This window comes from Astyanax mexicanus, chromosome 9 (genome assembly GCF_023375975.1).
Source record: "Astyanax mexicanus isolate ESR-SI-001 chromosome 9, AstMex3_surface, whole genome shotgun sequence".
NCBI lineage: Eukaryota > Metazoa > Chordata > Actinopteri > Characiformes > Acestrorhamphidae > Astyanax > Astyanax mexicanus.
In genome coordinates this window covers 3,312,744-3,332,115 of record NC_064416.1, presented here as the reverse complement: position 1 = coordinate 3,332,115, position 19,372 = coordinate 3,312,744, and the positions used below count along the sequence as shown (strand labels likewise).

General features: G+C 38.7%; 1 protein-coding gene across 2 annotated transcripts in view; it reads right to left on the bottom strand.

The window, feature by feature from the left end:
- Nucleotides 1-19,372, bottom strand: part of sipa1l3 (signal-induced proliferation-associated 1 like 3) — a 173,764-nt gene that overhangs the window by 62,979 nt on the left and 91,413 nt on the right. For both annotated transcript variants that reach the window (XM_022664948.2, XM_049483753.1), the window contains exon 3: nt 2,653-4,246. In XM_022664948.2, the coding sequence (XP_022520669.2) occupies nt 2,653-4,021 (1,369 nt within the window). In that variant the 5' untranslated portion in view covers nt 4,022-4,246. The remainder of the gene's footprint in view (nt 1-2,652; nt 4,247-19,372) is intronic.

Below are 19,372 nucleotides of genomic sequence, written 5' to 3'. Positions count from 1 at the left end.
CATTTTAGTGGCTAATGCTAATACTGCTCCTAAACTGAAACTCCTGAAACTTTACTGCTCCTTAATACCTGATTTGTAGAATGTATACATAAGGTCCACCGGATTATAAGGTGCACTGATGATTTTTGAGAAAATGAAATGATTTTTAGTGCACCTTATAGTGCAAAAAATACAGTATGTCAATAGTTTGTGTAAAAAAAAAAAAGAACTGTAGGGTAGATTTTCCCTGAACCTCCTCTTTAACAGTCTCAGCAAGTTAAAGCTGTTAAAGCTGTTGCTCATTGGCATGCAGCTCCACTGTTACTGTCCTCACATTAAGGTGGCAGCGAGCCCAGGCAGCACAGGCAGCGCAGGGTAGCGCAGGGTAGCGCAGGGTAAAGGCCTGGCAGTGCAGCACAGTGTATTTCTGGAATGCTAATGCTTATCCGGCGACTCCACGCCGATAAACACTGACGACTAATTAGCAGGCAGGCTCTCGGAGCGCTCTGCATCAGCGCGGCTCAGGCTAATGCAGCTAAAAGGTGACAATTATGCTATTTTTAGAGCGTGTGGTCGGAGAGGGGAAGCGTACGCCGCCAGCGTTACAAAAAGCAGGACCTTCTGATGGATTAACATTTGGGAGGCAGATGTAGGAAATGTTTGGGAGTAGAGCTTCAACTGCTGTTAGACTGTGGGCGTGGCCGTGGGTTGATAGCAGACGCTGCTAATCAAAAGCAAAAGGAGGGTGAAATAAAGTGGAAGAACAAATCTGAAGTGTGCTGATCCCAATTTTAAACCTCTTTTTACACAAGTTAGAATACCATATGTTTTTGCAATATAAGGTGCACTTTAAATCCTCTAAAATAAGTGCTCCTTATGTATGATATGTATGTTTCAGTTTAGATCTCCAGCAGTATTAGCATTAGCTGCTGTCCAGAGGTGAGTATTATCGGCCTGTAACCTGCTGCTAACCCCGACTAGCACTGCTGGAGCAGCATTAGCATTAGCCGCTAGCCACACTAAGCGCTAGTTCTTTGGCCATTCAGTGGTGAGTATAATCGGCCTGTAGCCTGCTGCTAACCCCGACTAGCACTGCTGGAGCAGCATTAGCATTAGCCGCTAGCCACACTAAGCGCTAGTTCTTTGGCCATTCAGTGGTGAGTATAATCGGCCTGTAGCCTGCTGCTAACCCAGACTAGCACTGCTGGAGCAGCATTAGCATAAGCCGCTAGCCACACTAAGCGCTAGTTCTTTGGCCATTCAGTGGTGAGTATAATCGGCCTGTAGCCTGCTGCTAACCCAGACTAGCACTGCTGGAGCAGCATTAGCCACTAACAAAAGTGCTAGCTCTTTTGCTGTTCAGAGGTGAGTATAATCAGACTGTAGTCTGCATGTTTACCATGATAAAACAAGCTACATGGGACGAACCGCTAGCTAATATCACCCTGGCTTACCGGAAAACTCAGGGTTCCTCAGTGTAGTGCTGTTGTTTGGCATTAGCCGCTAAACGCTATCGGTTAAGCACTAATGCTAATGCAAAATCTGGAAAATCTAAGCTTACTGTAAATAAACAGAAGTGCTTTACTCACCCTAACAAACATTTTTTTTAAGAATTACAGTTTTGTTTACTTAACTTAGCTTAGCTTTACCTGCTGGATTTATTAGAAAAAACATGGGGACACCTCTGTTTCTACTACTACAAACTAGATACTAGTGTCACACAAAATGTGCCTTATAATCCGGTGCACCTTATAGTGCAAAAAGATGGTAGGTCTATGGGATATAGATAAGGTAAAACTGGCCCAAATCTGATATTTAGTTTTGTTCCCACAATCTTTTTTAATATGACTGAATCTGTGATCTGATCTGACATCTATCTGTACATTTCACGGTTTGTGTTTTGTAAGAGGTAGGCGTGCACAACAGAGCAGTGCTTCACATTAAGTTTCACTTTAAACCTTCAGTTAGAATCTCAAGAGCTACGAATGAGTTCAGACTGTAGCGGAGCTTATAACTGAGAATTCATTCTAGCTCACTGTAAAAGACAAATTATTCAGCTACGGTCAGCTTTTATAATCTTATTTTTCTTTAATGCTGCATCTGCAATCTGTAGCTACATTTGGACAATTCATTAGGAACAATGTGTGGCTGTGACACAAGCCTTCTAATAGTATTTAATCCTTTACTCACTGCTGCTGTCCATTTTTCTCTCTATTCACGCTCACTTTCCGATGTCCTCACCATCTTTTTATATTTAAAATGTCAGATTTAGTGCGTTTTTGCTGGTGTCAGAAGGGGTTCATTTAGTGTTGTGTTTAGACCCCACCCAATAGACGGCAGTGTTGTACTCTGTTGTTAGATCACACTGTTCTGATTGGATAAAATTGATTTTTTATATACTCAAAGTTTATAAATATGCTAGTTTATGTTTTATGTAATAAAGGTTTTCGTAAATTTAGATTTAAACAATATCCTGGTTTATAGAAATGAATATTTACTGTACATTAAACTCTAACCTCTATATCTTACAATCTACTGTATATCGTATCGCCAAGACAAAAATACACTTAGGCTACTTGTTTGTTTATTCCTAAACCACAAGTATGATGTTGGTTTATCCCTAAACATTCATTTAAAATAGTGAAAACAGAAAATAATAAATATCTACACTACCTTTCCCATGGAAGAGTTCTCTGTAGTATCTGGCCCCCAGATCCACATGCTCTATGCAGTGCTGCTGCAGCCTCTCCAGTCGCAGGGCCTGCTCGTCCGGCCCAACTTCCAGTATAGAGATGCTGGCGTTGGTGCAGCGAGGCCTGAGCCTGGCCTCGGCCCCGCCCACTTCCCCTCGCTCCGCCCACGAGCTCAGGAAGCTCAAGTTTCGCTCTCCGTAACTTCCTGTCTCGTTGAGAAAGTTGGGGCAGCTGAGCAGGAGCTGGTGCGGGGGGCCGGAGCTCAGGCTGCACGGCTCGGAAACCTCCGTTCCTGGAACTCCAGGCGCCTCCATAAGGTCCCTGCAGCTCAGGTCGTCCGTGCTGGAGAAGCTGGGCTCGGCTCCTCCCAGAGCCAGGGCTCTCGACACCGCCAGCGATACGGCGGACGCCGAGGAGGCGGCTGATGCTCCGGTGGCAGTGTTGCGTCGTTGTGCCGCGGAACTGCGTTGAGCCGCTGCTTCGTGCAAGTCGAACAGGATGCTCTGAGCATCGTAGTGCGCGAAACTTCGTACACAAAGCCACGGTTTTAGAGTGGACATGTCCAAGGTGCGTCCCATGTCCTCTGCGTCGCTCCGTGACGCTTCAGGGTCGGCACGGTTTGATCCGCGTAGCTTCCGGAAAAGAGATGAAGTGCCCAGGGACGACTCGGTGCCGCCGCTTTTCTTGCGAACGCGACTCTCCGGGCGGTCCTCCGGGCGAGGACTGGGATAGGTGACGTCGGGCGAGGCTCGGGCCATGTCGGGCGAAGTCTCGCCTTGTAGAAGCTCTCCTAGTCTTGCGGGGGCGGCGCTGCGCTGGTCCGGCTTCCTCTCCTGCTGGAATTGGGTGAGCATATCGAAGAAGCTCTCCTCAGGCACGGCTTGAACGTCTATGGACGAGGTGCTTCCGTATTCGCGAAACAGTAGGCGACTTTCCATTTCCGCCTCATCCTGTTCGCTCAGGGTGATTTCGCTGTTGGAGCGTTGGCGAAGAGGTGCGAAACCAAGCGCTCTGAACCGTAAGGGGGATCCAGGTATATCTCGAAAGCTCCACCCTCCCCCCTCGAGGAACTCTGCGTCCTTGCTGCGACGCATGTGTGCCACGCCCCCTCGGATTATCCCCGCCTCCCCATTTTCTCTGCCATTTTCAGAGTTGCCGTTTTCCAGCAAAGACTCTCGAGACCGTTCCCTCCTCGGCGGCCAGTCGGCGATGCGCGCCCGGACTCCCATCTTGGGAACAGAGATGCGCGACAGTGAGGGCTCGGCCGGGGAGGTGTGGCCATTGTGTAGAGGTAGGCGGAGAGGGGGGAGGGGCTGGGAAAGTGGGCCGGAGTCTCTGTACACGTTCATGGTGCCCGCAGGGGCAGTGTTATTAGGGCTGGACCGCAGGAGACGGGCAGGCGGTGCAGGGGATAGGGCATCCCGAGCTGCAAGGGGCGGAGCACCAGCTGGAGAAGGAGGCAGGGCTTTACACTTTGGCGTCTTGCTCCGCCTCCTATGTGCATGTCTTTTTGGAGGCCTCGGTCGGTCACAGTGAAACGGCAGGTTCAGAAGGTCACTCTGGGAGGCAAAGATCTGCGAAAACAATGACACAAAAAGCAGAATTCAGTTAAAAACGCCATTATTTATTTATATTTATTCACCACTGGAAAACAGCAGCTGCTCTGTACGCTGTGGTCTCTGGTAACGCTATAAACAGTGTTTTACAGAAGCCTGGGAGAGAAAAACAAAAGCGTGGAACAGTACAGTTTCCCAGAATCTGCAGCCCGAGGCCTGACTGTTCCTAACTGGGTTCCTAAATAGAAAAAAAAAAGACAGTTCAATTGGTTTGGAACAGCTCAATTTGTGATTCCCAATAAAGTTATGAAAAGGCTGGAACATCTATTTGATATTTAACAATTAGGATTGGAAGATTTATTGATTATCTATGTAACAAAGCTTGAAAGACACTTAATTTATTCTATAATAAAACAAAACAAAACTGGGCCTAGTACTGAGCCCTGTGGTATACCATAATGAAAATCAAACTCTACACACTGTACACAGTATTCACTTTGATTTTTAACATAGTTTTAAAATTTCTTTTTCTTTCTTTCTTTCTTTCTTTCTTTCTGAAGAGTTCAACCCAATTTACACACATCTACCTCTCTCTACCATATCTTTCTCGCTCTCTCACTACCTCTGCCATCTCTCTCTTTCACTCTACCATCTCTGTCTACCTCTCTCTTTTTCTCTTTACCATCTCTCTTTTACCTATCCCTCTCTTTACCATCTACCTCCCTCTCTACCTCTTTATAGCTGTACCTCTTTATCTCTCTCTGCCTCTCTCTCTCTATCTCTCTCCACCTCTCTCTATTGCTTTTTCTTTCTCTACCTCTCCCTCTCTCTATCTTTACACCTCTCTCTCTAAAGTACAATCGCAAAGACCCTCAAAAAAATTATAATGATTAAACTGGCACTCATCAGGACCGTCCCAGAGAGTTTAACATTTTAAAGTTACTACATGATTCCTTATGTGTTCCTTTATAGTCAGTGTTTAGTGGTGTAAATGGAGAAGAACAGGTGTGGGACATCTTTAAACATGGTGGTGGCGGCTCTGCTGAGCGACAGGTGCAGGACCTGCCCCGCCCCCTCACTCCTTCTCCCCTCCCCCTTCCGCCGGGGTGAAGAATGCAGGCCTTTAACCCCCCTCCCTCGTCTCACTGCTCCGGTGAGGAACACAGAGGTGCCAACAGATTCAACACCCTTAAAAACAAGAGATAAAGAGCGTCTTGGTCATGTGATCAAGAACACGGGCCGAACTCTCACCTCAGGAAGTGGGTCAGCAGGTCAGAAGCGCACCTGCAGATCTGACCATTAAACACTAAATCCAAATCCAGATTATCATCAGCAACTCTGTAAATACAGAATCCAGACTCTACAGCCAGAAACACCCACAACAGTACTGTACCAAAAACAGTTCATCTGCACTAAAACAGAGTACTGAAAAACAGAGTACTGAAAAACAGAGTACTGAAAAGAGTACTGATAAGCAGAGTACTGAAAACAGTACTGAAAAACAGAGTACTGAAAACAGTACTGAAAAACAGAGCACTGAAAACAGTACTGAAAAACAGAGTACTGAAAACAGTACTGAAAACAGAGTACTGAAAACAGGGTACTGACGTTTGCACTAAAACAGAGTACTGAAAAACAAAACACTAAAATTTGCACCAAACACAGTACTGAAATACTAGAGTACTAAAAAACAGAGAACTGAAAAACAAAGTACTTAAGTTTGCACTTCTGAAAAACAAAACACTACTGTTTTGAAAAACAGTACTGAAGTTTGCACTAAAAACAGTAATGTAGAATACTAAAAAACGGAGTACTGAAGTTTGCACTAAAACAGAGTACTGAAACAGAATACTGAAAACAAAATACTAAAGTTTGCACTAAAACAGATTACTGAAACAGAGTACTGAAGCTTGCACTAAAAACAGTAATGTAGAATACTAAAAAACGGAGTACTGAAAACAGTACTGAAAAACAGAGTACTGAAGTTTGCACTAAAACAGAGTACTGAAAAACAAAACACTAAAATTTGCACCAAACACAGTACTGAAATACTAGAGTACTAAAAAACAGAGTACTGAAAACAGTACTGAAAAACAGAGTACTGAAAAACAGAGTACTGAAAACAGAGTACTGAAAACAGTACTGAAAAACAGAGTACTGAAAAACAGAGTACTGAAAAACAGAGTACTGAAAACAGAGTACTGAAAAACAGAGTACTGAAAAACAGAGTACTGAAAAACAGAGTACTGAAAACAGAGTACTGAAAAACAGAGTACTGAAAACAGAGTACTGAAAACAGTACTGAAAAACAGAGTACTGAAAACAGAGTACTGAAAACAGTACTGAAAAACAGAGTACTGAAAAACAGAGTACTGAAGCTTGCACTAAAAACAGTAATGTAGAATACTAAAAAACGGAGTACTGAAAACAGTACTGAAAAACAGAGTACTGAAGTTTGCACTAAAACAGAGTACTGAAAAACAAAACACTAAAATTTGCACCAAACACAGTACTGAAATACTAGAGTACTAAAAAACAGAGAACTGAAAAACAAAGTACTTAAGTTTGCACTAAAACAGTACTGAAAAACAAAACACTACTGTTTTGAAAAACAGAGTACTGAAGTTTGCACTAAAAACAGTAATGTAGAATACTAAAAAACGGAGTACTGAAGTTTGCACTAAAACTAGTGTGCTGAAAGTTATCCTTCACCAGTATACAAAAAACACAAAACTATAATTTACACTGAAACTACAGTACTAAAATCAGTATTGAAAAGAAACAAAAAAAATGCAATACAATAAACACTAAAACAGTGCATTAAAACGAACACTGAAAGGCAGACTACTGATATTGTAACAAAACACCTATTTTATGAAAACAATAAGAGGAGGTTCAATCTGTACATTTTTGAAGAGCCAAGACCTTAGTCTACCATGTTATTGCTTCAGATTTTGTAATTTAACTTTTTTTTTTTTAAAACCTATTTTATCCAAATTCTCAAGCATTAGAGATATAGTGGTGTATCTATTACATTGTATATACATACATTTAAATATATATAATATATAATTTATAAAATATATATATAATTTACATTGAAAACCAGTGCACCAAAATTCCATATGCTAAAATGCAGAATAACAAGGAAATATGTTTGTTATTTGGCCAAATATTTCATTTTGTTTAGTTTTGGCCACAAATGTCATTTTAAGTATAAATAAAATTAATTGGTTTAGAATATGAACAAGTTTATCATGAATAAATTTCATTACAGTCTAAATTTGTTTAGCTTTATGAGAGAGGTCAGCAGGTCATGTTCTGACTGGGTGAACTGGGAGTAAAATTAGGACGTGAATCAGATTAGATGTTGTAATAATCTGAGCTGGAAACACGAGAAACTTCCCCCCTGAGAAACTGCCCCCCCCCCGAGAAACTTCCCCAGAGTCTGAATCATTCTGCTCCTCCTTTAACAGAGTTACAACGTGAAAAATCCACAGTTCACACAGTACATGAGAGAGAGATACAGAGAGAGAGAGAGAGAGAGAAAGAAAATGAGAGAGAGAGAGAAAAATGAGAAAGAGAGAGAGAAAATGAGAGAGACAGAGAGAGAGAAAGAGAGAAAACGAGAGAGAGAGACAGAGAGAGAGAAAGAGAGAAAACGAGAGAGAGACAGAGAGAGAGAAAACGAGAGAGAGAGAGAGAAAGAGAGAGAGAAAGAGAGAAAACGAGAGACAGAGAGAGACAACGAGAGAGAGACAGAGAAAGAGAAAGAGGGAAAACGAGAGAGAGACAGAGAGAGAGAGAGAAAACGAGAGAGAGAGCGAAAGAGAGAGAGAGAGAGAGCGAGAGAGAAAGAGAGAGACAGAGAGAGAGAGAAAGAGAGAGACAGAGAGAGAGAAAGAGAGAAAGAAAGAGAGAGAGAGAAAGAAGAGAAAGAGAGAGACCATATCACACTAAATATCACATTAACACACACTTTACACACACACACACAAACAATTTTGGTACATTTGTCTCATTATCTACACTTATTAATTATATTATGATTTTTTATTATTTATTTATTTATTTATTATTATATATTTTTTATTTTATATTTGATACAAATTTTGCATGGTTTTAAAATGTAGAATCTGTTCTGTTCTGTTCTACACTCTAAAAATTGTTAATTTCTGAATCAGATCAATATTCTTCCACTTTTATTTTACTGTTAAAACTGTGTAACTCAAGCTTTGGCAACACAAAGAGAGAGAGAGAGAGAGAGAGAGAGAGAGAATGAATCACAGTGATGTGCTTTAATATTACAGTCAGATCGGATCAGGACTCAGCTCAGCTCCACAACTATAAAAAGCTCACTCAGCATCAACTGTTCCCTCCACTTAACTTCCCCTCGCTCTTCCTCTCCTCTTCCCTTTCATCCTTTATCTCTCTCTCTCTCTCTCTCTCCTCCCTTCATCCGCACGCATCCCTCCTCTTGCTGCAGAGCCGTCTCAGAGCTGAGGACTGATGATGAGGTGATGAAAGGAGGACTCTCCATCATCTCTCTCTCACAAACTCCTCACACTTTCAGCAGCAGATTAAAACACTTCAAAACCGCCTGATGACAGATAAATCTTACTTATCATCACAACACTAAACACAAAACCACTACTGTTTACTGTTTAATGTCACAAGTTGCAAATATACAGCTCTGGAAAAAAAAAAAAAAAATGAAGAGAGCACTTCAGTTTCTGAATCAGTTTTTCTGATTTTGCTATTTTTAGGTTTATATTTGAGTAAAATGAACTTTGTTGTTTTATTCTATAAACTACAGACAACATTTCTCCCAAATTCCAAATAAAAATATTGTTATTTAGAGCATTTATTTACAGAAAATGAGAAATGACTGAAATAAATAAAACGTTTTAAGTTTTAAGAGTTCAGAAATCAATATTTGGTGGAATAACCCTTTTGGTTTTTAATTACATTTTTTTTAATGAATCTTGGCATTATGTTCTCCTCCACCAGTCTTACACACTGCTTTTGGATAACTTTATGTTGCTTTACTCTTGGAGCATAAATTCAAGCAGTTCAGTTTGGTGGTTTGATGGTTTGTGATCATCCATCTTCCTCTTGATTATATTCCAGAGGTTTTCAGTTTGGTAAAATCAAAGAAACTTAATTTTTAAGTAATTTCTTATTTTTTCCAGAGCTGTATATAGATTTCAAAATCAACACCATTGCGAGGTCTTAAAGTATCACAGGGTAACTTCTAAGCAACTGAAGGCCTCTCTCACACTGGCTAATGTTAATGTTCATGAATCCACCATCAGGAGAACACTGAATAACAGTTGAGTGCATGGAAGTATATAAAATGAATATTGCTGCTTGTCTGCAGTTTGCTAAAGATCAAGTAGACAAGCACACGATTACAGGAAGAATGTTTTGTTGACAGATGAGAGCAAACTAGAACTTTTTGGTTTAAATTAAAAGCGATATGTATGAAGAAAGGAAAGCACTGCATTCCAGCATAAGCACTTTTTTTTCCTCATCTGTGAAACATGGTGGTGCTAGTATCATGGTTGGGCCTGTCTGTTAACTGGATCTCAAGAGAAGGTGGGTAATGCAGCAAGACAATGACCCTATGCACACAAAGAGGTGACCTTTTTTTGTCTATATATATACATATATATATGTATAGCTCTGGGGGAAAAAATAAGAGAGCACTTAAAAATGATGAGTTTCTTTGATTTTACCAAATTAAAAACCTCTGGAATATAATCAAGAGGAAGATGGATGATCACAAACCATCAAACCTGAAACTGAACTGCTTGAATTTTTACACCAGGAGTAAAGCAGCATAAAGTTATCCAAAAGCAGTGTGTAAGACTGGCGGAGGAGAACATGATGCCAAGATGCATGAAAAAAAAACTGTGATTAAAAACCACCAGGGTTATTCCACCAAATATTGATTTCTGAACTCTTAAAACTTTATGAATATGAACTTATTTTCTTTGCATTATTTGAGGTCTGAAAAGTGTTGTCTGTAGTTTATACAATAAAACAATGTTAATTTTACTCAAACATAAACCTATAAATAGCAAAATCAGAGAAACTGATTCAGAAACTGAAAAGATACTCTATCCCTCATATATGATATTTCCACAAGCTAATATGACCGCAAAGTACAGCAGCTTTTACTGAAAATCAATAATGCTTTAATAAAACTCAAATTACAGCAGAGAGCAAGCAGTGAAAGGTTAAAGACTCTTATTATATTATATTATACTGATATTGTATCACTATACTGTACAAACGAGGGGGTCAAACAAGCCCATTACAGTAGCTGGCTTTGAGTCGACTGTTACTTAGTGGTTTATTGATGAAAAGGACAATGCCAATATATCCTGTTTAAAGGAATTAATAGGGGGATTTCCTCCTTTATTCGGAACACTGCTAAATACTGGGTGCTAATCTCTAACAGTTAGCATTATAGCTAAACTCTGTATATGTAAATCCAAACATATTGGTTTAAAAATGCTCTAGGTTGTTCTATAATATCTATAATAATCTAAAACACAATCGTTTGTGTGGTTACTATAAATATAAGGGCCATTCAACTGAATGGGTGCCATTTGTTTGTTGGAACTATTCAAAATTAAACTTATCTGAATCTAATAACACAAGGTTTCTAATCTGAAGATGGTTACAAAACTCATAAGACATTTTAAATGCCTGTTTAAAAGCACTAATTCTACTAATAACTCTGATTTCTTCTCAAGAAAGTCTTTATTTTAAAGAAATGATTGACTGCATGTTCAAATAATTGATATTTATGATAAAAAAACACTCCTGTTACTGGCACTCATTCCTGTTACTTTTTATGTCTTGAGTAACAGGACTGAATGTAACAGGGCTGAGTTTTTAGCATAGAATTAGCAAAAACATGAAAAACAGCTAAATGGCGGCTAAGCTAATAGCATGAGGACAATGAGCACATTCTACTGATTTTCCCAAATACAAAATTTGTTTTTTAAAAAGAAATAAATAAGATTTAAGAATTAATTTAGGTAACAATACTGAGTGTTGAGATTGAGCTCCTCAGTCAGAGTTACAGTAAGATCGAATATACAGAAAAGCTTTGAAGAAAAGCTAATCCCTGCGGTTTCAGGCTTCTCTGTCTGTGATTGAATGTCTTTGTAGAGCTTAGATCAGGCCCAACTCGGCCTGAGCCCGAACTGCCCCGCCCCATAAACCGTCATTACAAGCTCAAGCCCGATTTAAACCCCACATTTAGAGTAGAGCTGAGCTTTACATTTTCGAGATGTTTAAATAAGCAAAATCTGTTAAGAAGGATGTTTGTTGAAATTGCAACACTGAAGAAGCTCAGACCTATTAAAAACGATTAGTAAGAACAGCTACACACAGTGCTGCAAGTCAAATGCGGACAAGTGAAGGAGCTCACGTGTGCGTAAGCCCTAGAGCTGTGTGATTATAACATTGTAATACAGTTTGATTGGTTACTTAGCTATATAGTGATCATCACACCATAGCTTTATATAAAGTAAAAATAGCATTAAAAAACAGATGCCTATATCGCCATATATAAGACCATGTTCTTAAGGGAAGTGGTGGGAAACCTCAGCCCAGTTTGTGTTATGTGTGTTAATGTGCTGAAACAGTCTAAATGCAGCGTAACTATAAATGCACAGATCAAACTGAGCATTCAGACATTAAGCGCAGTTTATTTATTGTTTGGATAATCAATGCATCATCAGGAAACACCTGGGCAACAAAACACACCTGACAGTCACATGTTACAGTAGTTTTGCTCATAATAAAAATGGGTGGGTTCAGACAGAAGGTGCTGCATCTTCTGAACTGTGTATCAGATTCAGTTGTAAATATCTGGTAATAAAAGCTGAAATGTTGATATTTCATGTGATTAGCAGTTAGCAGCTCTGTATTGATTACTGACAGGGCCGTGTGCTGCAGACGGTCACTGGGGGCAGATCCTCATTATCAGTGTTTTGGGGATGGTGACCTCCACCAGGCTAAGAGAGGGGGGGAGCTTCCTGCTGGATTTGGCTGTGACGTTACTAACCCATCACTCCCAGTACCCGCCGCTGATTACAACAACAGCTGCAGAGACAGGAAGAAAGAGCCCTTTCTCCTTCTCTCTCTCTCTGTGTTCTGTTCTTTCCCCTCGGCGCTGGAGGTTTTGAGTGGGAGTGCTGAGCGAGTTCAGCTCGAGTGAAAGCAGAAAACACACAAGTATACACAGTTTTCCCATTAGCCCAAATGAATCCAGTCTGTTTAGTGTCTGAGATTAGCTTCTTTATATCAGCACTGTAGCAACGAGGCTAATGTAGCTATCACATAACTAACACTTACAGTATATACACCAATTAACAGAAAAAACACAGCTATACACCATTTTCCCATTAACCTGAATGTAGCAATTCTGTTTGGTGTCAACAACAAAGCTACAAGGCTAATGTAGCTAACAAGTAACAAAGATTTATGTACACCAATTAGCAGAAAAGAGGCAAGTATACACAGTTTTCCTATTAGCCTTAATTTAGCAACTCTGTTTAGTGTCTGAGATTAGCTTCTTTATATCAGCACTGTAGCAACAAGGCTAATGTAGCTATCATACAACTAACGCTTACAGTATATAGACCATTTAGCAGAAAACACAAGTATACACAGTTTTCCCATTAGCCTGAATGTAGTTGTCTGTTTAGTGTCAACAATTAAGCTACAAGGCTAATGTAGCTAACAAGTAATGAAAGGTTACATACACTAATTAGCAGAAAAGAGGCAAGTATACACAGTTTTCCCATTAGCCTGAATGAATCCAGTCTGTTTAGTGTCTGAGATTAGCTTCTTTATATCAGCACTGTAGCAATGAGGCTAATGTAGCTATCACATAACTAATGCTTACAGTATATACACCAATTAGCAGAAAACACACGAGTATACACCATTTTCCCATTAACCTGAATGTAGCAATTCTGTTTAGTGTCAACAACAAAGCTACAAGGCTAATGTAGCTAACAAGTAACAAAGATTTATGTACACCAATTAGCAGAAAAGAGGCAAGTATACACAGTTTTCCTATTAGCCTTAATTTAGCAACTCTGTTTAGTGTCTGAGATTAGCTTCTTTATATCAGCACTGTAGCAACAAGGCTAATGTAGCTATCATACAACTAACGCTTACGGTATATACACCAATTAGCAGAAAACACACGAGTATACACCATTTTCCCATTAACCTGAATGTAGCCATTCTGTTTAGTGTCAACAACAAGGCTACAAGGCTAATGTAGCTAACAAGTAAAGAAAGCTTACATACACTAATTAGCAGAAAAGAGGCAAGTATACACTGTTTGCCCATTAGCCTGAATGAATCCAGTCTGTTTAGTGTCTGAGATTAGCTTGTTTATATCAGCACTGTAGCAACGAGGCTAATGTAGCTATCACACAACTAACGCTTACAGTATATACACCAATTAGCAGAAAAAACACAGCTATACACCAATTTCCCATTAACCTGAATGTAGCAATTCTGTTTAGTGTCAACAACAAAGCTACAAGGCTAATGTAGCTAACGAGTTACGAAGGGTTATGTACATCAATTAGCAGAAAAAAGAGAGCATTCGAGCTACAAAGCTAATGTAGCTAACAAGTAATGAAATCCAATCCAATAATTAGCAGAAAAGAGGCAGATATACACAATATTCCCATTAGCTTAAACTTAGCAACTCTGTTTGGAGTCTGAGATTAGCTTCTTTATATCAGCACTGTAGGAACGAGGCTAATGTAGCTATCACATAATTAACCATTACAGTATACACACCAATTAGCAGAAAACACACAAGGATACACCACTTTTCCATTAGCCTGAATTTAGCCAGTCTGTTTAGTGTCAACAACAAAGCTACAAGGTTAATGTAGCTAACAAACAATGAATGTTAATGTATAGTATTTAGCAGAAAACAAGATAATAAGTATACTCAGTTCCCATTAGTGTCTGAAATTTTTCAGCTACTTTAGTTTAGCATTGGAGCTACAAGGCTAACAATTACCAAACGCTTATGTACAACAATTAGTAGAAAAGAGGCAGCTATCCACAGTTTTCCCATTAGCCTGAATATAACAATCCTGTTAAATATCAACAATAAAGCTACAAGGCTAATGTACAATAATGAGCAGAAAACAGATAAGTGTACACCAGTTTCCCATTAGCAAGTTGGTTTGAATTCTGTAGTTACTTTAGTTCAGCTTTGGAGCTACATGGCTTGTAGCTAACAAGTAATAAAAGCTAATGTAAACTAATAAGCAAAAAAGAGGCAGGTATACACTGTTTTCCCATTAGCCTAAATGTAGCCTGAAAATGTTTAGCTACTTTAGTTCAACAATGGAGCTACAAGGCTAATGTAGCTAACGAAAATGAAAGTTTATCTACACCAATTAGCAGAAAATACACAGTATACATCGTTTTCCCATTACCCTGAATGTAGCAAGTCGGTTTAATGTCAACAATAAAGCTACAAGGCTAATATAGCTAACAAATAATGAATGCTAATGTACAACAATTATCAGAAAACAGATAAATATATACCAGTCTCCCATTAGCAAGTTGGTTTAGTGTCTCCTTTAATTCAACAATGGAGCTGTGTAGCTAATGTAGAGGCTAATTTAGTTAACAAGCAATAAATGCAAGACAGCAATACATAAATAAAAGCAATACACCAATTATCAGAAAAGGAGAGCAATGGAGCTACGAGGCTAATGTAGCTAATAAGTAATGAAAGCCAATGTACAAAAACTAGCAGAAAAGAGACAAGTATACACCGTTTTCCCATTAGCCTGAATGTAGCAAGACTTTTTGGTGTCCAAAAATGTTTTGCTACTTTAGTTCAGCACAGGAACTACTAGGCTAATGTAGCTAACCAAAAATGAACACAGTTTTCCTATTAACCTGAATGTAGCAATTCAGTGTCAGCAATGGAGCTACAAGGCTAATGTAGCTAATAAATAATGAATGCTAATGTACAATAATTAGCAGAAAACAGCAATAAACACTTATGTACACCAATTTAGCAGAAAAGAGTCAAGTACACAGTGTTTTCCCATTAGCAAGTCTGTTTATTGTCTGAGATTTTTTAGTTTTTTTAATTTAGCTTCAAAGCTCATTAGCAGAAAATAGATACAAGTATACACCAGTTTCCCATTAGCAAGTCGGTTTGGTGTCTGAAACTGTTTAGCTCCTTTAGTTCAACAAGGAAGCTACAAGGCTAATGTAGCTAACAAATAATGAATGCTAATGTAGAATAATTAGCAGAAAACTATTAAGTATACACCAGTTTCCCATTAGCACGTCAGCTTGGTGTCTGAAAATGTTTAGCTCCTTTAGTTCAACAATGGAACTACGAGGCTAATGTAGCTAACAAGTAATGAAAGCTAAATGTACACCAATTAGCAGAAAGCAGACAAGTATACACAGTTTTCCAATTAGCCAGAATGTAGCAAGCCTGTTTACTGTCAACAATAAAGCTACAAGGCTAATGTAGCTGACAAATAATGGAAGATAAAGTACAATAATTAGCAGAAAACAGATAAATATACACCAGTCTCCCATTAGCAAGTCAGTGTAGTGTCTGGAATTCTTTAGCGTCTTTAGTTTAGCATTGAAGCTATGAGGCTAGCTTATAATAAAAGCTTATGTACACCAACTTAGCAGAAAAAAAGACACTGATTAGTATACACTGATTGTTCATTAGCAAGTCTATTTATTGTCCAAGATTCTTTAGCATCTTAAGTTTAGCTTAGAGTTTATTAGTAACAGTAGCCTTGTTTAGCTCTAGCACTAAACCATAGAAGTAAAATGTGGACAGTTAACGTGTTTTGACTGATCAAGTGCATCTGGCTTTTCAAGCTCTGTGTGTAAGTTATCTGTAAAAGAATAGTTTATGAGGTTTTTGACACCCTGACCTTCAAACACGTACAAACATGTTTCTCAGCAGATTTTGCTTTAGGTGAAGAGTGATGCAGCGATCACTCAGAAATGAAAGAGACTCCAGAAGCAGCTTTAATTCCTCAGTAATTAGTTCACTCTCTGATTCAGATTCTCTTCAAAGCGTGACCACACGCAGCACACGCGAGCGCTAATGATGCCAATTACACCGCCTTACTCACGTCCGACAGCTGCCAGCGAGAGAGAACACGTTCATACCATAACTCAAACAACACATCCTCAAGATTACGAACACCGCACCTAAACAAACTTCATACCATAGAGTTAGGGTTAGATTTAGGTTTTAGATTAAAGTTTGAGTTCAGGCTCAGGTTTTAGGGTTAGATTTATGTTTTAGATTAAGTTTTGAGTTAACGCTAGGTTTTAGGGTTAGATTTACATTTTAGAATAATGTCTGAGTTAAGGTTAGATTTAGGTTTTAGATTAAAGTTTGAGTTCAGGCTTAGGTTTTAGGGTTAGATTTAGGTGTTAGATTAAGGACGGAGTTAGAGTTTTTAGATTAAAGTTAAGATTAGATTTTAGGATTAGATTTAAGTGTTAGATTAAGGATGGAGTTAGAGTTAGGATTTTAGATTACAGTTAGGGTTAGATTTTAGGGTTAGTTCTAAGTTTTTGATTAAGGTTTGAGTTTGGTTTTAGGATTTTGGATTAAAGTTCGGGTTAGATTTAAGTTTTAGATTAAGGATGGAGTTAGAGTTAGGTTTTTATATTAAAGTCAGGGTTAGATTGTAGGGTTAGATTTAGGTTTCAGATTAAGGTTCGAGTTAGGATTAGGTTTTAGGGTTAGAATTAGGTTTTAGGTTAAGGGTTAAGTAAGGATTAAGTTTTAGGGTTGGATTTACGTTTTAGATTAAAGTTTGAGTTAGGATTAGGTTTTATGGTTAGATTTAGTTGTTAGATTGAGGATGGAGTTAGAGTTAGGTTTTTAGATTAAAGTTCGGGTTAGATTTTAGGGTTAGTTTTAAGTTTTAGATTAAGGTTTGAGTTAGGTTTTAGGGTTTTAGATTAAAGTTAAGACTAGATTTTAGGGTTAGATTTAAGTGTTAGATTGAAGTTTGAGTTAGGGTTAGGTTTAAGGGTTTTAGATTTAAGATTAAGGTTAGATTTTAGGCATATATTTAAGTTATAGATTAAGATTTAAATTAGAGTTAGGCTTTAGGGTTTTAGATAAGCTCTCAATATTTGGTGGAATAAACCTGGTTTTTAATCACAGTTTTCATGCATTTTGGCATCATGTTCTCCTCCACCAGTCTTACACACTGCTTTTGGATAACGTTATGCTGCTTTACTCCTGGTGCAAAAATTCTAGCAGTTCGGTTTGGTGGTTTGATGGTTTGTGATCATCCATCTTCCTCTTGATTATATTCCAGAGGTTTTCAATTTGGTAAAATCAAAGAAACTCATCATTTTTAAGTGTTTTTTTTTTACATAAGAATGAATGCAGGAACACTGGGCTGTACATGGAATTTGCTCTTTAATAAAGGAATGAGTGATTATGGTAATATGTAACACAGTGACTAACACTAAAAGCTCGTACTGCTTCTAAAAGCACATATTTATATTAGAATTAATGTGAAAGCTCGTTCACTCCCTCCACTCCCTCGACTCCAGGTCCAGCAGAATCAGGATTCCTCGGTGGTCTACAGGACAGATACAGTAATGGAGCAATGACAGATGTTTCTACATGAAGTCTGAGAGCAGCGGCTTCCAAAAAGCAGATTTATCAGGGGGTTTGAGAGCTTAACTGATGGCCTGTTGGGAAGCTGCTGCTGCTGAGCAGTGTTACGTTCCTCTGCTGCACTAAGACTGTTGGCAAGGATGTGCTCTGTACTGCTATAAATGATGGGAAAGTATTTTAATGGAATTCTCCAGAGTTTTTAGATTTTTTTTTAGATCTAACTCATCTTTATCTGCTGCATCTGTAGCATACAGAAATTTCCGCTGACAAAAATTAAGATTATAATAAATCCTACTTGTTTAATATTTAAACATATTTAAAAAATCTGGACATTTAATACTTTAAATCTTCATTTGGACAATATTAGGAGGTGGAGGTAATTCTAATTTCTGCAATTTCTGCATATATATAATATAAAACGTTATTAGATTTTCACTAAAAGTCCTAAAAGTCCTAAAAGTAGATAAAGAGAACCCAGTTCAACAAATTACCATATTTTTCGCACTATAAGCCACACTTAAAATACTTTAATTTTCCCAAAAATGAATTCTACCAGTCAGGTATTAAGGAGCAGAAAAGCCACTCCACTGAAGTACAGCATAATGAGGGTGTGTTTCAGTAAAGTTTCTCCATCCAGCTAGCACTGCTGGAGTACCATTAGCATTAGCATTAGCCACTAACCTCTATTTTCCTGTTCACTTCTAATTTCCTTGCTAAGTAAACAAAACTGTAATAAAAATACTTTCTTATAAAGTCAAACGAGCACTGAATGTTAATTTACACAGATTTCTCTCCTGAAAACTGTTTATTTGGGTGAATAAAGCACTTCTGTTTATTTACAGTAAGATTAGATTCCCAGATTTCTCCAGTACTAACACTGGAGCAGCATTAGCATTAGCCGCTAACCTCTATTTTCCTGTTCAGTGGTGAGTTATTATCAGCCTGTAGACTGCTGCTAACCCTGGCTAGCACTGCTGGAGCAGTATTAGCATTAGCCACTAACCGTGCTAAACTCCAGCTCTTTTGCCATTCAGACGTGAGTATATTGGACTGTAATCTGTGTGTTTGCTGTGTTAAAACAAGCTACATGGGACGAACCGCTAGATAATATCGCCCTGGCTTACACTGGCTGGAACACTCAGGGTTTCTCAGTGTAGCTCTGTCTGGAGGCATTAGCCGCTAATGCTAATGCTCCAGCCTTAGTGCTGTAGAAATTTGGGAATCTAAGCTTACTGTAAATAAAGGGAAGTGCTTTACTCACCCAAATAAACAGTTTTAAGGAGAGAAAAGGAGCAGTAAAGCCACTCTGTAAGTACATAAAGTACAGAGTTATAAGGGTGAGTTTCAGTGAAGTTTCTCCATCCAGCTAGCGCTGCTGGAGCAGCTTTAGCATTAGCCGCTAACCTCTATAAGTAAAAAAACAAGCCTGTAATAAAAAA